General features: G+C 38.1%; 1 protein-coding gene and 1 long non-coding RNA gene across 2 annotated transcripts; one reads left to right on the top strand and one right to left on the bottom strand.

The window, feature by feature from the left end:
- Window positions 1-3072: 3072 nt before the first annotated feature.
- Window positions 3073-3872, bottom strand: LOC147491246 (uncharacterized). Its single transcript, XM_086567210.1, has 2 exons — window positions 3798-3872; window positions 3073-3750 (listed from the first exon to the last, which is right to left on the bottom strand). Exons 1-2 carry the CDS (start codon window positions 3870-3872, stop codon window positions 3073-3075), a joined length of 753 nt encoding a protein of 250 aa, XP_086423336.1.
- Window positions 3873-3923: 51 nt separating this feature from the next.
- LOC147491245 (uncharacterized) lies at window positions 3924-5169 on the top strand. Its single transcript, XR_015198566.1, has 3 exons — window positions 3924-4313; window positions 4615-4686; window positions 4778-5169. It is a non-coding gene; the product is annotated as an uncharacterized LOC147491245 (long non-coding RNA).
- Window positions 5170-15463: the final 10294 nt, after the last annotated feature.

Below are 15463 nucleotides of genomic sequence, written 5' to 3'. Positions count from 1 at the left end.
GTGGCCGAGATCAGTGATAAAGGAATGTGAAGCTATTATCCGAAATTTCATTTGGAGCGGAAACCCGACAGAACGGAAAGCTATCACGGTATCATGGGAGAAAGCTTGCAAGCCTACAGAGGAAGGGGGACTGGGGTTAAGGAGATTACACGATATCAATCTCTCAATGCTTATGAAACAAGCGTGGAGTCTTCTAACAGAGGATAGTGATTGGGCGTCATACATGAAAGGTAAATATACCAATCGAACAGGGGGATGGTCAAACTACAAAACCTCCACTATTTGGAAAGGTATCAAATGGGCACTTAGTGAGATGAAGCATCTGCATGGCTGGACGGTGGGCAATGGAAACTCTATCAATCTGTGGAGAGAGAATTGGTTGTTGAATAAACCGCTCTGCGATTTCTTTTAGGAAGAGAGCAAAGAGATTGTCAAATTTCAGTCAAAGCTCAGTGAGTGTATTCTGGGAGATACTTGGAACTTTTCGGTAAACATGACTCAACTGTTGCAGCAAATGGGCATAGAACTGGGCACTCTAGAGCAGCCTAACAGTGCAAGAGAGGATACAAGGGTATGGTTAGGCAATTCTAATGGGAAATTCACAGTTTCGGAAGCGCATGATGCCATTCGAAAGAAATCAGCCAAACCAGCATGGTGTAAATTCATATGGAGCTCAAAGGTTCTACCGAAAACTCAAGGTATTGCATGGAAGCTGGCGCATGGCGCAACAAGAATAGACGATCAGCTCCAAAGGCGGAAAACGCAGCTGGCCTCTAGATGTTGCATTTGCCGCACTCAGCAAGAAACTCTAGAGCATATACTCTTTCAATGCAAGCTGGCCAAAACAGTTTGGAACTATGCTCGAGACATTTTCAGCACTTCCAAGAACTCGGAATCATTTCGGGATGTGCAGCAGCAAGGTAAGCATTACAGCTCCCTCATTCTTGACATGTGGAAAGCTTGCTCTATCACTATGATGGTGAGTCTTTGGAAGAACCGGAACAGAGTGCTTTACGACAATAAATACTCAAGCTTATCACATATTTGTTTTTTAGCTAGACGAGTAATCATTCGAGCTCACCACAGATCTACAGGGCATATGGAGAACTCGGTTCATGACTTAAAGATTCTTAGAGTCTTCAATCTTCATCACAAGCTGAGAAGAGCATCGAAAATCATTGAATGCTTCTGGACTCTTCCTCCACCTGGAATAATAAAAGTAAATACTGATGGGTGCTCGAGAGGGAATCCTGGGAGATCAGGTTGGGGAATAGTTATGAGAAACTATAAGGGTGAATTCTTAGGTGCAGCGGCAGGAGGTCTGGGGGTCAATACTAATTACATGGTGGAAACAGTGGCTATTGTGGAAGCTGTACACAAGGCGCTGGAAATGGGATGGAAGTATATATGGGTGGAGAGTGATTCGAAATCGGTAGTCCAAGCTTTTCAGGAGAATAAATTACATTGGAGAGTCCGGGAAAGGTGGCAAACTATGAAGGAACAGGCAGAATGGATCAATGTCACAGTCACTTGGAGAGAGACCAACCTTGGTGCCGATAGCTGTTCTAAACATGGGGCTAACTTGGCTCAAGGTGCAAGGAAATGGTGGGATAGTAGACCACTCTTCATGAAGAATCTAGAGAATCACTACACCACTTATTTCCGCTTTGTCCACTAGAGCATTGATGTTTTTAGGAATGATACATTTATGATGTAGCCTTCTGTAAGCAGTTCTTAACATGTATCTGACACTTTTGTAATCCTTATTCTTTATTAATCAATTACCTTTAGCAAAAAAAAAGGTACTTAAAATTAAGTCCTGCGGTCTTTGTATTTGTCTTTTACATTCTTTAGGAATGCATACATATAGGTAAACGAGCATTCTTTTAATATACAGTTTTGAATTCAAGATCGAAAGTATCTGAGAACACACTTTGCATTAATCAAACATGGTTCATATATTGTCTTAGACCAGCAAACATACCCAAAAACACAAGTAAAAAACAAAACAAATTAACCCCAAAACATAAGAAATAAATCCAACGATGATATGTTTATCCCTTCTTGTTAGCCATGGCACACAACCGATTCTTCCTTGTAGCAGTTTGTGATCTTGTACTCTTGGAATGGCTGCCAACACTAGATGATTGTGTTCCTAATGTTGCTCCATCTTTCGAAACTGCGGCAACCAGAGATCTTGTATCCTTACATAGGCTGGAAGCACTTGATGATTGTGTGCCTAACGGTGCTGCACTGCTAACATTTGTAGATGTCTACAAATCAGTGCTTGTCTTAGGTGGTTTCCTATTTTTGGCATCATACTTGGGTCATACATACCGCTCATACCATTTGCCCCTTTTTTACGCCTACAAGCTGCACAAAAGAAAAATATAATTTCCAAATTAAACCCAACTAAATATTTCACAAAATAACTCTTTTACGCTTGTATATCAAAACTTATATGATACCTTCACAAAAGTCCTCCCAGTTATTTCGGATGTATACACTCCAACTCCAATAGGTGCGTTTTCTTTAATATAATTTCTTGAACAGGTACATTGGCCAGTTGGTACATCATTGCTCGAGACTTCATTGGCTGGTACATCATTGCTCGACACTTCATTGACTGGTACATCATTGCTTGGTATTGCATTATCTACTTCAGTGACCTAAAATTGTATGAGCACAAATTAAATTATATAATTTATTGTTATATATACATAAAATAAACAAAATAGACATACTTACTGGTTCTACAGGTGGTTCGGTAGGTGGTTATTTATACCTTGCTTTGTTATGCCCATACTCCTTACAATTGGAGCATCGCATTTGCTTTCCTCTCCTTGATAGTTTTCCTGACTTGTCCAAATCTTCATGTGGATCCTTCGTTCCTCCTATTCGTTGCAGGTCTTCCAGGCATTCTTATTTTTTTTGGAGGTAATAACGACTTAGGGTATTGTGTTTTTTGTCCATTGTCTTTCGCCACACAAAGGAAGCATAAACTCTTCATAAGCCTTGGACACCGAATCAGATGTATACCATGATGCCACATAGTTGTCAGGATTCTCTTTTCTACAAAAAGATGGCTGATATTGCACGAGCGCATGGAATGCCATTTAAGTCCCACCTTCTGCAAGAACAAGTCCCCTTTCCTGTGTCAACAACATACGAATCATCATAGTTTGGCTTTCTTATTTCAAACATATTACCCCTAGAGTAAATACTAGTCCACTTTCTACTCTCCACTTTGTTCTCTTCTAAAAGTTTCCTAATTCTTGGTGCCAACTTGTCAATCCATCTCTGAATTTCCGTGTTCTTCTTTTGTATCCTGGTCATCAAATAAATTCTAATGTCCTCCAACATATGAATGATTGGTTTCCTTCTTGCTTCAATGATTTGGCCATTAAAGCATTCACTCATGTTGTTTTCTACTGCATCACAGCTAGACATGTTAAGGAAATATGCTCTACACCGTTGCTTTGGGTTTTGCTTATTTCGCAAGTAATCTTCATCATCTTTCGAAATAGGCTTAATTTCAGTCATTACACTTTCAAATTCTTCTTCAGTAGGACTCTTACTAGCTTTCCAAAACAAAGCAGTACCGCTAAAGGTCTTCCTAAAGGTCACATATATTTGCCTTGCACAACACTTGTGTTCTGCCAAAGGCAATGGCATATCCACTGCAGCTATGAGACCCTTCTGTTGGTCTGAGATCACAGTCCACCCAAGCCCATGTACCTCCCCAATGTCCTGAAGCAGCAATTCCAGAAACCAAACTCAAGATTTTGTGTTCTCACCTTCAACCACAGCTCATGCAATTGGGTACATTTGATTATTCCCATCTCTACCCAATGCTGAAGTAGCTGGTTCATCTATTATTGTTCAGTTTTTATCTACTGCATGTCATCTATTAAGACAACCACAATGAACATATTAAAGTACAGTTAATGCAAAAAGTAGTGAATATGGTAGAAATTCTCATCCATATGTTTTTGGTGACAGTTGAAAGATGGCAGAGAACCAGGTATTCTTCGAGATGAACATGTTGATCCTATACCTCCTCTCTTTAAGGTGATCATAAGGAGGTTAGTTGGATGGCACATTCTTCCTCCAACTTGTGTACCTGATAGTTGCATTGTCAACATTTATGATGAGGGAGACTGCATACCACCTCATATTGACCACCATGATTTTGTTCAACCATTTTGCACTGTATCCTTTTTAAGTGAGTGTAATATAGTATTTGGAACGACTTTAAAGCCTTTGGGACCTGGTGATTTCGGTTGTTCTGCTGCTATACCCCTGCCCGTGGGGTAAGTATTATCTACTTTAACTACACTGTATGTTTTCTTTTGTCTCTGATGTTCTACCTGTTTGATTGTCTTATCAATATATGGGAGTAGTCGATTCTGTAAGTTGTGATCTTTTGCCATGTCTGCCTATTTGTCGTTTAAAATGTGGGATACACCATGTTATTTTTGTACTTGTAGAAGATCTCTGTAGGTAGAAGGAACATATCCCAGAAGAAAGTCCTAGAGCAAGGATCGACTATGACTAATTTGAAGTGCTTATCTTTCAAGACTCTTAGGCATTCCTCATGACTTTTGTTTTCAGGTCTGTGCTGGTTTTAAAAGGAAACGGAGCAGATGTAGCAAAGCATTGTGTGCCAGCAGTGCCTACTAGAAGGTGGGTGTAGTTTACTATTATCTATTCTTAGTGGGTTTGGCAACATTTACATAGGTCTACTAAGTTCTAACCTAACCGTTATCTGCTCCAGGATTTCTATTACTTTCGGGAAAATGTCCACTTGGGTTTGTTTCCGAACCTGATTTGCAGGGGCTTCAACCGCTTCCATATGATGTTGACGAATCAAATGTTATGAATCCTCCAAAATCTCCACCTTTGATGAACAGACATCCAGTAAGACAAGTGGATTATGATAATAGAAGAGAGTTTTCTAGTAGAGGCAACCGTTCAGAGTCACGCTACTTTGGTCAGAGGCTTCAACTAACCGCTTCCATATGATGTTGACGAGTCAAATGTTATGTATCCTCCAAAATCTCCACCTCTAGTGAACAGACAGCCAGTAAGACAAGTTGTTTCTGAAAATGGAAGAGGGTTTTCTGGTAGAGGCAACCATTCAAAGCCACGCTACTTTGGTCAGACCTAGTCTTCAGGAGGATCTAGAAGCTTGTAGTACGTGGTTAGTTATTTCATTTCTGTTTGTGTAAAGGCTATAAATAGCCCCAGTTTACTTTGATCAAATAAGAGATTCCTTCTAGCTACTTTAAGTTTCTCTCAAGATTCCAATTCCAAACAATTGGTATCGGACTTACCGTGAAGGGGCAAGTTGAGTGTGCGCGCAGTGATTGTGAGAAGTGTGAGCCAAAGCGAGTGTGGCGTGTGTATGTGAGAAGTGTCACAGAGAGATCAAAATGTCAACCACGAGAGAAGTTTTGAAACCGTCCATTCCATATGCCGATGGCCATTATGATTGGTGGTCAATGTCCATGGAGAACTTCGAGGAGCAAGGAGATGTGGAGTTTAGTGGAAGTAGGGATCTACGCACCACAATTGGGACATCACCAAAGTGAAGCGCAGAGAAAGACTGTGGAGGAGGCCCAGCCCAAGGATCTGAAGGCCAAGAACTACTTGTTCCATGCAATTGGTAGAGAAATCTTGGAAACAATTCTTGACAAGGGGACGTCAAAGGCAATTTGGTACTCAATGAAACAGAAGTATCAAGGGTCCACGAAGGTGAAAAGAGCGCAACTTCAAGCTTTGAGAAGGGAGTTTGAGTTGCTTGCCATGAAAGAAGGAGAAAAGGTAGACAGCTTCTTGGGACGAACTTTAACTGTGGTGAACAAGATGAAGGCAAATGATGAGAAAATGGAGCAGAGTACAGTGGTTAGTAAGGTACTTAGATCATTGACGGCCAAGTTCAATTATGTTGTTTGTTCAATAGAGGAGTCAAATGATCTAAGTACTTTGAGCATTGATGAATTGCATGGAAGTCTGCTTGTCCATGAACAAAGAATGCAGGGACACCAAGAGGAGGAACATGTGTTGAAAGTAGCTCAGGAAGATAGGTTTGGCAGAGGAAGGGGTCGAGGTGTGTTTAGAGGAGGACGTGGAAGAGGTAGAGGTAGAGGGAGACAACCCTAAACAAAGCAATGATCGAGTGTTTCAAATGCCATAAGTTGGGGCACTTTCAAGACGAGTGTCCCGACTGGGAAAAAAAGGCAAACTATGCTGAGCTGGAGGAAGAAGATGAGCTTTTGTTGATGTCCTATATAGAGCTTCATCAAACAAAGAAAGAAAGAAGTATGGTTCCTTGACTCGGGCTGCAGATAATCATATGACCAAGGGAACAAAGAATGGTTCTCAGATTTGGTAGAAGATTTTAACAAAGTGAAACTTGGGAATGACACGAAAATGGCGAGTGGTAGCAAAAGGAAGTGTAAGGGTGCAATTGAATGGCATAACCAGGTAATATCGATGTTTATTATATTCCCGAGCTTAAAACAATTTATTAAGCATAGGACAACTTCAAGAGAAGCGGGTTAGCCATTTTAATTAGGGATGGAACACGTAAAAGTATTTCATCCTAGGAGGGGTTGATTATCAACCGATATGAGTAGAAATAGAATGTTTTATCATGCCTTCTATGGCATCGGGAAATTCTCGCGGGTTTACAAGTCAAGTCCGGAGAAAGAAGCTCATATGTGGCATTGTCGTTTTGGGCACTTAAACAACAACGGACTGAGAATGCTTTCTTTATAAGAAGAAGTTTACCCTCTCCGAAGTTTCCAAAGAAGGTATGCACTATATGCTTAATCGGCAAGCAACATAGAATGCCCTGCATCGGAGAAAGAGTTTGTGGAGGCGTCAAAGCGACTTCATTTCGTGCATTCGGATATATGTGGTCCTATTAAGCCGACTTCAAATAATGGCAAGAGGTACATCTTAAGCTTTATTGATGATCTCACTCGTAAAACTTGGGTTTATTTCTTACATGAAAAGTCGGAAACTTTGCTACATTCAAAAGTTTTAAGGCTTGTGTTGAGAAGGAGATAGGTGCTTACATAACTTGTTTGAGGGACGAGGGGGTGGTGAATTCTGCTCAAATGAGTTTAGAGAGTTTTGTAAATCCGCGGGGCATCGTGAGACAACCGACGGCAGCCTTTACTCCTCGCGAGAGCGGAGTTGCCGAGAAAGAAACGGGACAATTATGAATGCCGCTCGATCTATGTTAATTAAGAAGAAAGTTCCTAAAGCTTTTTGGGCCGAGGCAGTGAGATGGTGTGTGCATATTCAAATCGATGCCCAACAAAGAAGAATTGAAAACCGGACTCGGAAAGAGGCATGGAGTGGTGAGAAACCAGTAGTGGAGTATTTTCGAATCTTCGGATGCATAGCACATGTTCATGTACCGGATCAAAGGAGGAGTAAGTTGGATGATAAGAGCAGAAAATGTGTTTTTAGGAGTTAGTGATGAGTCGTGGAGATTATATGATCCGGGCCTCAAAGAAGATCTTCGCAGCAAGGATGTTGTGTTTGAAGAAGAAGAAAGTTGGGATTGGGGCAGAACGGAAGAAGAAATCAAGCAAGATATATTAGAATGGGAAGATGAAGATGGAAGTGATGGAGAGGATGACCAGAATGAAGAAGCAAATGGTGGAACATGTTCAAACAATTCGAAAGCGGCTAGTTCAAGCAACAGTTTGAGTAGCAACCCATTTAAACAGAGTCACCTCCAAATGAGCAAAACTCTAATGTACATGAAGAATTAGCTGAAGGGAGGGGTATACGAGGAAGAAGAGCACCAAGTTGGATGGAGGATTATGAAACAGGGGAGGGATTATTTGAAGATGAAAACTTAAATGCAATGATGGTGACTGAGAATGACCCAGTTTCATTTAAAGAAGCAATTAAAAGCAAGAAATGGAGGGAAGCAATGTCAGTAGAAATTGAAGCCATAGAGAGGAACCAAACTTGGGAACTCACTGTGTTACCTAAAGGAGTTAAACCTATTGGAGTTAAATGGGTGTTCAAAACTAAGCTTAACGAAGATGGAGATGTGGAAAAGTTCAAAGCAAGGCTAGTGGCAAAAGGGTATGCACAACGCCATGGAGTAGATTACACTGAAGTGTTTGCTCCATTGGCAAGATTTGATACCATTCAGTATGATAATTTGCGGTGTTTGCTCGCTCAAGTTGGGAGGTTTTTCAACTCAATGTGAAGGCGCTTTTCTTCACGGGGAGCTCAAGGAGGAAGTGTTTGTGCAAAGAACCCGAGGGATTTTCAAAAGAAAGGAGAAGAAGAGAAAGTCTATAAACCGAGGAAGGCACTATATGGCCTTAAACAAATGCATGAAGCTTCAAGAATTGAAGCGTATTTTGTCTTGTGAAGGTTTTGAAAGGTGTCCCAATGAGCACAATAATGATTCAAAAAGTCGAAGAAGGTAAAATATTACTTATAAGTCTTTATGTTGATGACTTGATCTTTCTTGGGAATGATAGAAGCATGTTTGATGAATTTAAAAATTCAATGATCTTTGGAATTTGATATGTCCGACTTGGGGAAGATGAAATACTTTCTTGGAATAGAAGTTAAACAAAGGTATGAAGGAATTTTCATCCGTCGAGAAGATACATACGAGAATTATTAGCAAGGTTCGATATGGAGGTGCTAATGCGGTTGAAGAATCAATAGTACCAGTACAAGGTGGGTCCCAAGGATGAGGGAGGAGTTAGAGTTGATGAAACTCTATTTGGCGGTGGTTGGAAGCCTCATGTATTTGATCAGAACTAGACGACTTGATGTATGGTGTTAGTTTGATAAAAGCGTGTTCATGTCAGTCCACTATGTCACATTGGCTTCGGCAAAAAGAATTTTGAGGTACTTAAAAGGTACAACCGATCTTGGGATTTTTATAAGAAAGGAGAAAGCAGCTTGAGACTTGTGGCATTTACAGACAGTGATTATGCCGGAGACTTAGATGATCGGAGAAGTACATCTCGGTTTGTGTTTATGTTAACTGAGCGATCTCTTGGTGCTCAAAGAAACAACCATGGTCGCTCTCTCAACTACGTAAGTATATAGCAGCGTTAAACATTGTGTGCATGTCGGTGTGTTTGGCTCGAAGGGTGGTGGGAAGCTTGGAATTAAAGAGAAATCAAGCACTATGATTATGTGTGATAACAGACTCCACTATCTAGTTGTCTAAGAATCCAAGTGTTTCATGGGAAAAGCAAGCATATTGATGTAAAATTCCATTTCTTAAGAGATTTGGTGAGCGAGGAGTCGTTGAGGTGTAGCTCCGCAAATCTCAGGATCAAATTGCAGATATTCTGACAAAACCAATAAAGCTGGAGCAGTTTGAGAAGCTTCGTGGAATGCTTGGAGTGACTGAAGTAAGCTAAGTGCAGATGCATTAGCTTAAGGGAGGGAATGTTAGATATAATTGTTTGGATTAGTCTTTCAGTCAGTAGATAAGTCCTAGTCTTCAGGCAGTAGATAAGTCCTAGTCTTCAGGATAAGTCCTAGTCTTCAGGAGGATCTAGAGGCTTGTAGTACGTGGTTAGTTATTTCATTTCTGTTTGTGTAAAGGCTATAAATAGCCCCAGTTTACTTTGATCAAATAAGAGATTCCTTCTAGCTACTTTAAGTTTATTCCAATTCCAACAGTCACACCCCGAAGGTAGGCGAAGAATGCGGGTGAGTTTGGGCACCTGATGGTGTATCTGGTCGAAGTATACGCCAACAACCTGTTACAATTATTATTTTTTCTTTTTGTGCTACTTGTGCTTGAACAGTTACATATATAGCTTCCTGTATTGGATGTCCATTTGATACATTTAACTGTTAATTCTAATCATTATGAAGAGATGAAGAAATGACGAGTGAAAAAGAAGTTTGAGGCATTTCTAGTGCAAGGAATGCGCGTCAAATAGTTCGTTTGGTCCCTTCCTTTTGTGTCCCAAAGCTTAGGTAACTGCAATCGAGAGTATCCTGTTTCTTGTTAATGCCTGTCAATAATTTGTTACAGCTAAATATCTACAACTACAATAATTTATTAGCATAATTTTCCTGCTGCAATCTATTTGCTTAATAGTTTTGTTTTTTGGTAACTCATTTGCTTATTAGTTAATACAAGGTGCGGACGTAGTCGTGGAAAATGTGTCATCTGTTTCCAGGACGTATTTAAGCCAGAGTCTACAGAACGTATCAGGCTATCAGTGCACTCCAAGTTCCAATTGTGATATGGTTAGGGCGAAAATTAATCTCTGGAATACCAATAAAACATTAATTTACATGTTCTTTTCAGTTTTCAATCCCTCAAATCACAGCGATACTGTTAAGGGACTTGTCATTATAATTTAGTGCAATCTTTTCACTAAGAATTATCATACAAAAGAGTTCTTCCAGGCCCTCCTTCCCATGTCACAGCTCTGAAGTTTTGTACAAGACTTGTTCACGGGAAGGAGCTCTGAAATTATCAAGGCTATGTTTTTCCTGGCAAATATAACCTCTCCTTGTGGACTGCTCCCTTATGTACTAGCCATAGTTGAGTGTGTTTTTGTAAGATTTATATTTGATACAGGTTATTCGATATTTTATTTTTAATAGAAAGTTGAGGATGTTTGATAATTGTTACCACTAGCTTTTAAGCCCGACCTACGGTCGGGCCTGTTATATTGATAGTTAATGATCCAAAAGCCCAAAGTTCATTTGAAAAAATAATACATGTACATTGATTGTTAATGTTAATAAATAATATATGTATTGATTTGATTTTTGAATTACAACTCTTTACTTTTAAATAAATAATAAACAATTTCATGTATAATTGATTTTTGGTTTTAAAATTATTTTTGCTTTTTAAACCCAAATAACGTAGTCTTTTGTTTGATTTTAATGCATAAGCCCATTTGTTAACCTTCTGGGCAAAAGATGTGCTGCATATGATAGAGAAGTTATTCCACGTTAGCGACTCCAAATCAAAAGCTAATATAATAAAAATAACTAAAAATCAGGATGCAAGCAGATCAAAATACAACCCTGACCTAATAGAGATGTAATCATGTATGCAAGTGAATCTGTGAATCCTTTTCAACTCCACAAACAAATCAAGATGAACAAAGATGAGTCCAAGTAAATTTGATTAATGAATTTCCTTATGGTAACGCTTCTCTCTTCAAGAATTTACTATCTTTTCTCTTCGTGATCTACATTTGGCATGGAAGATAAGTCTGAGGGCATTATAACATGTATGTTTGCACGTCAAATATATCCACTGGTTTCCTAAATCCTGATAAACAAAAGTTCGGATTTTCTGCTACAACACCAAGTGCTATCCAATGATAATGAAACCATAGCATCCATATCAAAACTAAGAAGCTATATTCACCAAAAATGCATCTCGACATGGTGGTCATACACTTCACTAAGCATCTAGCTCAAATAATCAAAGGAAACAAAAATAACCTTTGGAGATACCTATGATTTGAAACTGTTTTACAGAAGCAATAACAAGGTAGGGATCATCAATTCCATAATTAATTGGCTCCACATTGTAGAAAATCAAATGCTCTTAAGCATTAAGATATTGGACAAAATTTGCAATGACTGTGAACTCACATTGATTAAATCTAGAAATGCGAGTTTCATACAATGAGTACAAATGCTTTTCCAAATCCAAAGAGCACCAACCTTAATATTGATAGTGCTAGCTAAATTTTGGATTTGGGTATGTTTAAGCAATCTGCAAACAACCAAGAAACACGGTAATGTATGTATAAGGCTATAAGCATTTGAAGTATCAAAAGTGTTCCAAGTTCAAACTTCAACTGCAAACCATTTAGCAAAGCAATCCAATAGAAATCTAGAGCTCTCCTTGCCAAATTTTCAAACATCTTTTATCTATACTAATAAAATGTACAATGAAAACATTGCTTCAACCATGATTTAGTCACAAACATGACCATCCTTATCAATTTGGTTGCGTTATAAGTAAGATTAGAGGAGCCCAACATTTTTTTAGAACTTGGACACCAAGCACCATGCGAGAAGTACACGGACTTGCTACATGAATTTGTTTTATTCACCAATTATGATTACAACCAATGATGTAGAGTATTAATTACAACCACCATATAGTTTTAGGTAAATAAAGTGTTCCAAGCTTTGGATACGAATCAAAACCGCTTCCAATACTTGAATGGCAGTACGTCACCTGATTGGATATCCCAAATTCTACAGACTAAATCCAATCTACGTCTAGGCTAAGAGATAAATTACATATCTAAGAGGTAATATTTGGGTTGACCCAAATTCTCAAGGCCTTATGCAAAACGTGACCCTCATTCTCCAGTTTCAACTCCAATCATCAGTTGGTGCTAGCTTCATTGAACCTGGAGGATCATCAGAAGACCCACGCCCCAACTATTTTCTTAGAGGAGGGCGGCGGTGTTAACAGGGCTTGTTACCCGTAAGCTACTTGAAAAGTTGGGTTGCCATGTCTCACTTTTGAATTTCGCCTTAACCGCTGCTAGGCTAGTAAGAAACGGATTCTAAAAGCCAAGGTTTTAGCCTATGTTCTCTTTCTCTGCTCAAGAGTGTTGAGTCCCCTATAAAAGCTCTTTGTAGAAGCAACACACACTCGTTAGAAGCCTATGAATAAAGAACGGTCATGAAACAATGAACAATAAATAGATATAAGCAAACATTTATGATAAGGTGATGCCTTTGTTGATATTAATGATGTTTTATCATGATGGAGATTCGAGATGTACCTGCCAAAGATGTCTAGCCTAACCACGAGTTCTTTGGAATGCCAATGTCATCCCAAGAAGCACTAACAAAGAGAACTTCAATCGGGGAGAGTGGCCCATCCCAAAACTGTAAAATGAAACTCAATCTAGAGCTACATCATTATATAAAGCAGAAAAGAAAAAGACAATAGATCATTTATAAAGAAATTGTGGGATGTTCCTTTTTGTACCTCATGATTAGTTTCCATTCCAACCTTCTTTGCTTTGACATCAAGTGAATCGAGAACTCAACCGACATCAATGATAGCAAAAGTGGTTATGTCGGGCTATATGGCCGATAACAAATGGCAAGAAAAACTTGGCAAAGCTTCAAGAATAGATCTCGGTATCAAATTCCAAAAATATAGTGCTAAATTTTTAAAAGTACATGATTTTCACAAACAATTCAAATTAAGCCCAATAAGTACCGACATTGTCCAACAAAAGACTAATATAAAAAAGAGCAATAATTCAATAAAGTAATCACAATAAATCCAGATACTAAGAATGCAAAAGAACTAAATGAATGCACGCACTACCATTTTATTAGCTCACTTTAACGACATTTTGCAAATTATGTTGCTCTTTCAAGTCAACCATGATATAAAGAATTAACAGGTGGCAATTTGCCTTCAAAGTTCCTCAACAATGGCCAATGGGGATTACATTTTGAAAGAACAACTAATGAGAAATAATTACCTTAAATAGATATACTGCTTTCAAAGGATTCTAGGGGTGGTTCACCATTGAGGAAAGAGAAACCATGAAAACTTGCTAGAAGAGGTTGAAAGACTAAAAGCTGACACGCCTTGTGATTCTGGTCATACTAGAGAAGGTCAGTGTAAGAATTATTCAAAAAGCCAAAGCTTTAGCGTAAATCCCATGAACTCATGTTCATGTGCACTTTTACATCTACTTCAGCGGTTAAGACATCCACATCTAACAAAGAAACAAAGAAAACTATTTAATAAAACATTCCCAATGCTAAAATTTATTCTTTTCACCATTTATTAAAGTTGAATAATTCGTTAGTCTACGGAATTCCAAGAAACTATTGCCAAGGAAAGATTAAGAATGGTCTTTTAACTTCGTTTAACCCTATAGACTAAATAGAAATAACCCGTTTAACCCACGAGATGGTCTTTTAATGTTATTTCTCAATTACATTACTTGCTTTAATGGCTAATTACATTAGTCTTTGATATCATATATTAACAATAATAATTTATGTTGGTCTTTTGAATTCTAATCTATGGGTAGCGAAATGAGGCATATAATCATTGCAAACATAATAAGATTAATTGACAAACTGTTTTTACTATTAGAATATGGGAAAATAGTAGAACAATCACATAAAAATACAAAGTACAGTTAGTTGAGGAAAAATCAATGTCAAACAACTTTTCTTGTGCTTGTATTGACAAATTTTATAGATAATTGATTAATTTCCATAAAGCCAAAATGAGGAAGAACGTGTTGTGAAGAATCCAAAATAGTTTTGAAGCAAGTATTATTAGGAAATTGAAAAGTGACACACAAACTCATGTACTGAAATTGAAATAGTCAATAATGGAAAGGAATAATATGAAATGGGACAATATATATCTGGAGAGCCAAAAGGGATTCATTCTGCATGAGAAGCCATACAAACACACAATCCAATAGAAAGCCTAGGTTTTCAAATTATGAAAAATCAAAAGTAGAAAGCACATATTGCATCTCCTAGTTATGGAATGGGAATTCATGATACAACTTTCACTAAATATGAAACAATAACTGCATTATCTAAGATAAAGTAAGCTTCCTTCAAGGTTGATTTGCATTTGTGCATTAGACACTTACATGTTCTTCTTTCGACTTTCGTAGTAGTTTCTCATGATGCAAATAAAGCAGCTCTCCAAATCCAAGTATTCTATCAGTTTGTTCACTTTTTTGCAATCAATTTGATCCTTTATTTCACTTTATGAAAAAGAGCATCAAGTAGAGGTGAACATACAAGTTAAAGTATCTTTATGGTAGCAAAGACTTCTATTCGGGTGAACATATCAATTAGAGCATCTTTGTGGTAGCAAGGACTTCTATTTGGGTGAACATACCAATTAGAGCATCTTTGTGGATCACACTGAATCAACATAAATTTGTTAGAGTTACATGAGTCTAGTATTATGATTACACGTAAAATGAAATGACTTGAAGCTATTAACATAATATGAACACACTTACTTTCTATGACTTTTGACATTTTCATATATAGTGTTATAATCTCTTGTGAGTTAGGTACTTGTCCAGTAAGTATAGGAACTACAAATACTTCGGGAGTTATAATCTTCTTGTCAGCCTTCTCTTGACCTTCACCAGTGCAACTACGCTTACTTGCAAGCGTATTCAACAATTTTAGCATCTCTTGAATTGGGGTTCTAACCATTAGACTTCTATAAGCATCATTATCAGATTAATAAAATGGTGCACATGCTTGAATTGGGGTTCTAACCATTAGACTTCTATAAGCATCATTATCAGATTAATAAAATGGTGACATGATTAACATATATATTTTCCTTTGGTGGAAAAACTAACATCCTTTATTATTTATCAACCCCTCGGGATACATAAATAAACCCTCAACAAAGAAAAGTCAAAGAAAATAT

This window comes from Coptis chinensis, chromosome 6, assembly GCF_015680905.1.
Source record: "Coptis chinensis isolate HL-2020 chromosome 6, ASM1568090v1, whole genome shotgun sequence".
Classification (NCBI taxonomy): domain Eukaryota; kingdom Viridiplantae; phylum Streptophyta; class Magnoliopsida; order Ranunculales; family Ranunculaceae; genus Coptis; species Coptis chinensis.
Note: the sequence above shows the minus strand (reverse complement) of the source record. Positions and strands in the feature narration are given on the sequence as shown.

Bases quoted from the DNA above. Each gene is read 5' to 3' on its own strand.
- LOC147491246 (XM_086567210.1), bottom strand. From the start codon at position 3,872: ATGAACCAGCTACTTCAGCATTGGGTAGAGATGGGAATAATCAAATGT. The intron at 3,751-3,797 runs GTGAGAACACAA...TTGCTGCTTCAG, and splicing joins TGCATGAGCTGTGGTTGAAG to GACATTGGGGAGGTACATGG.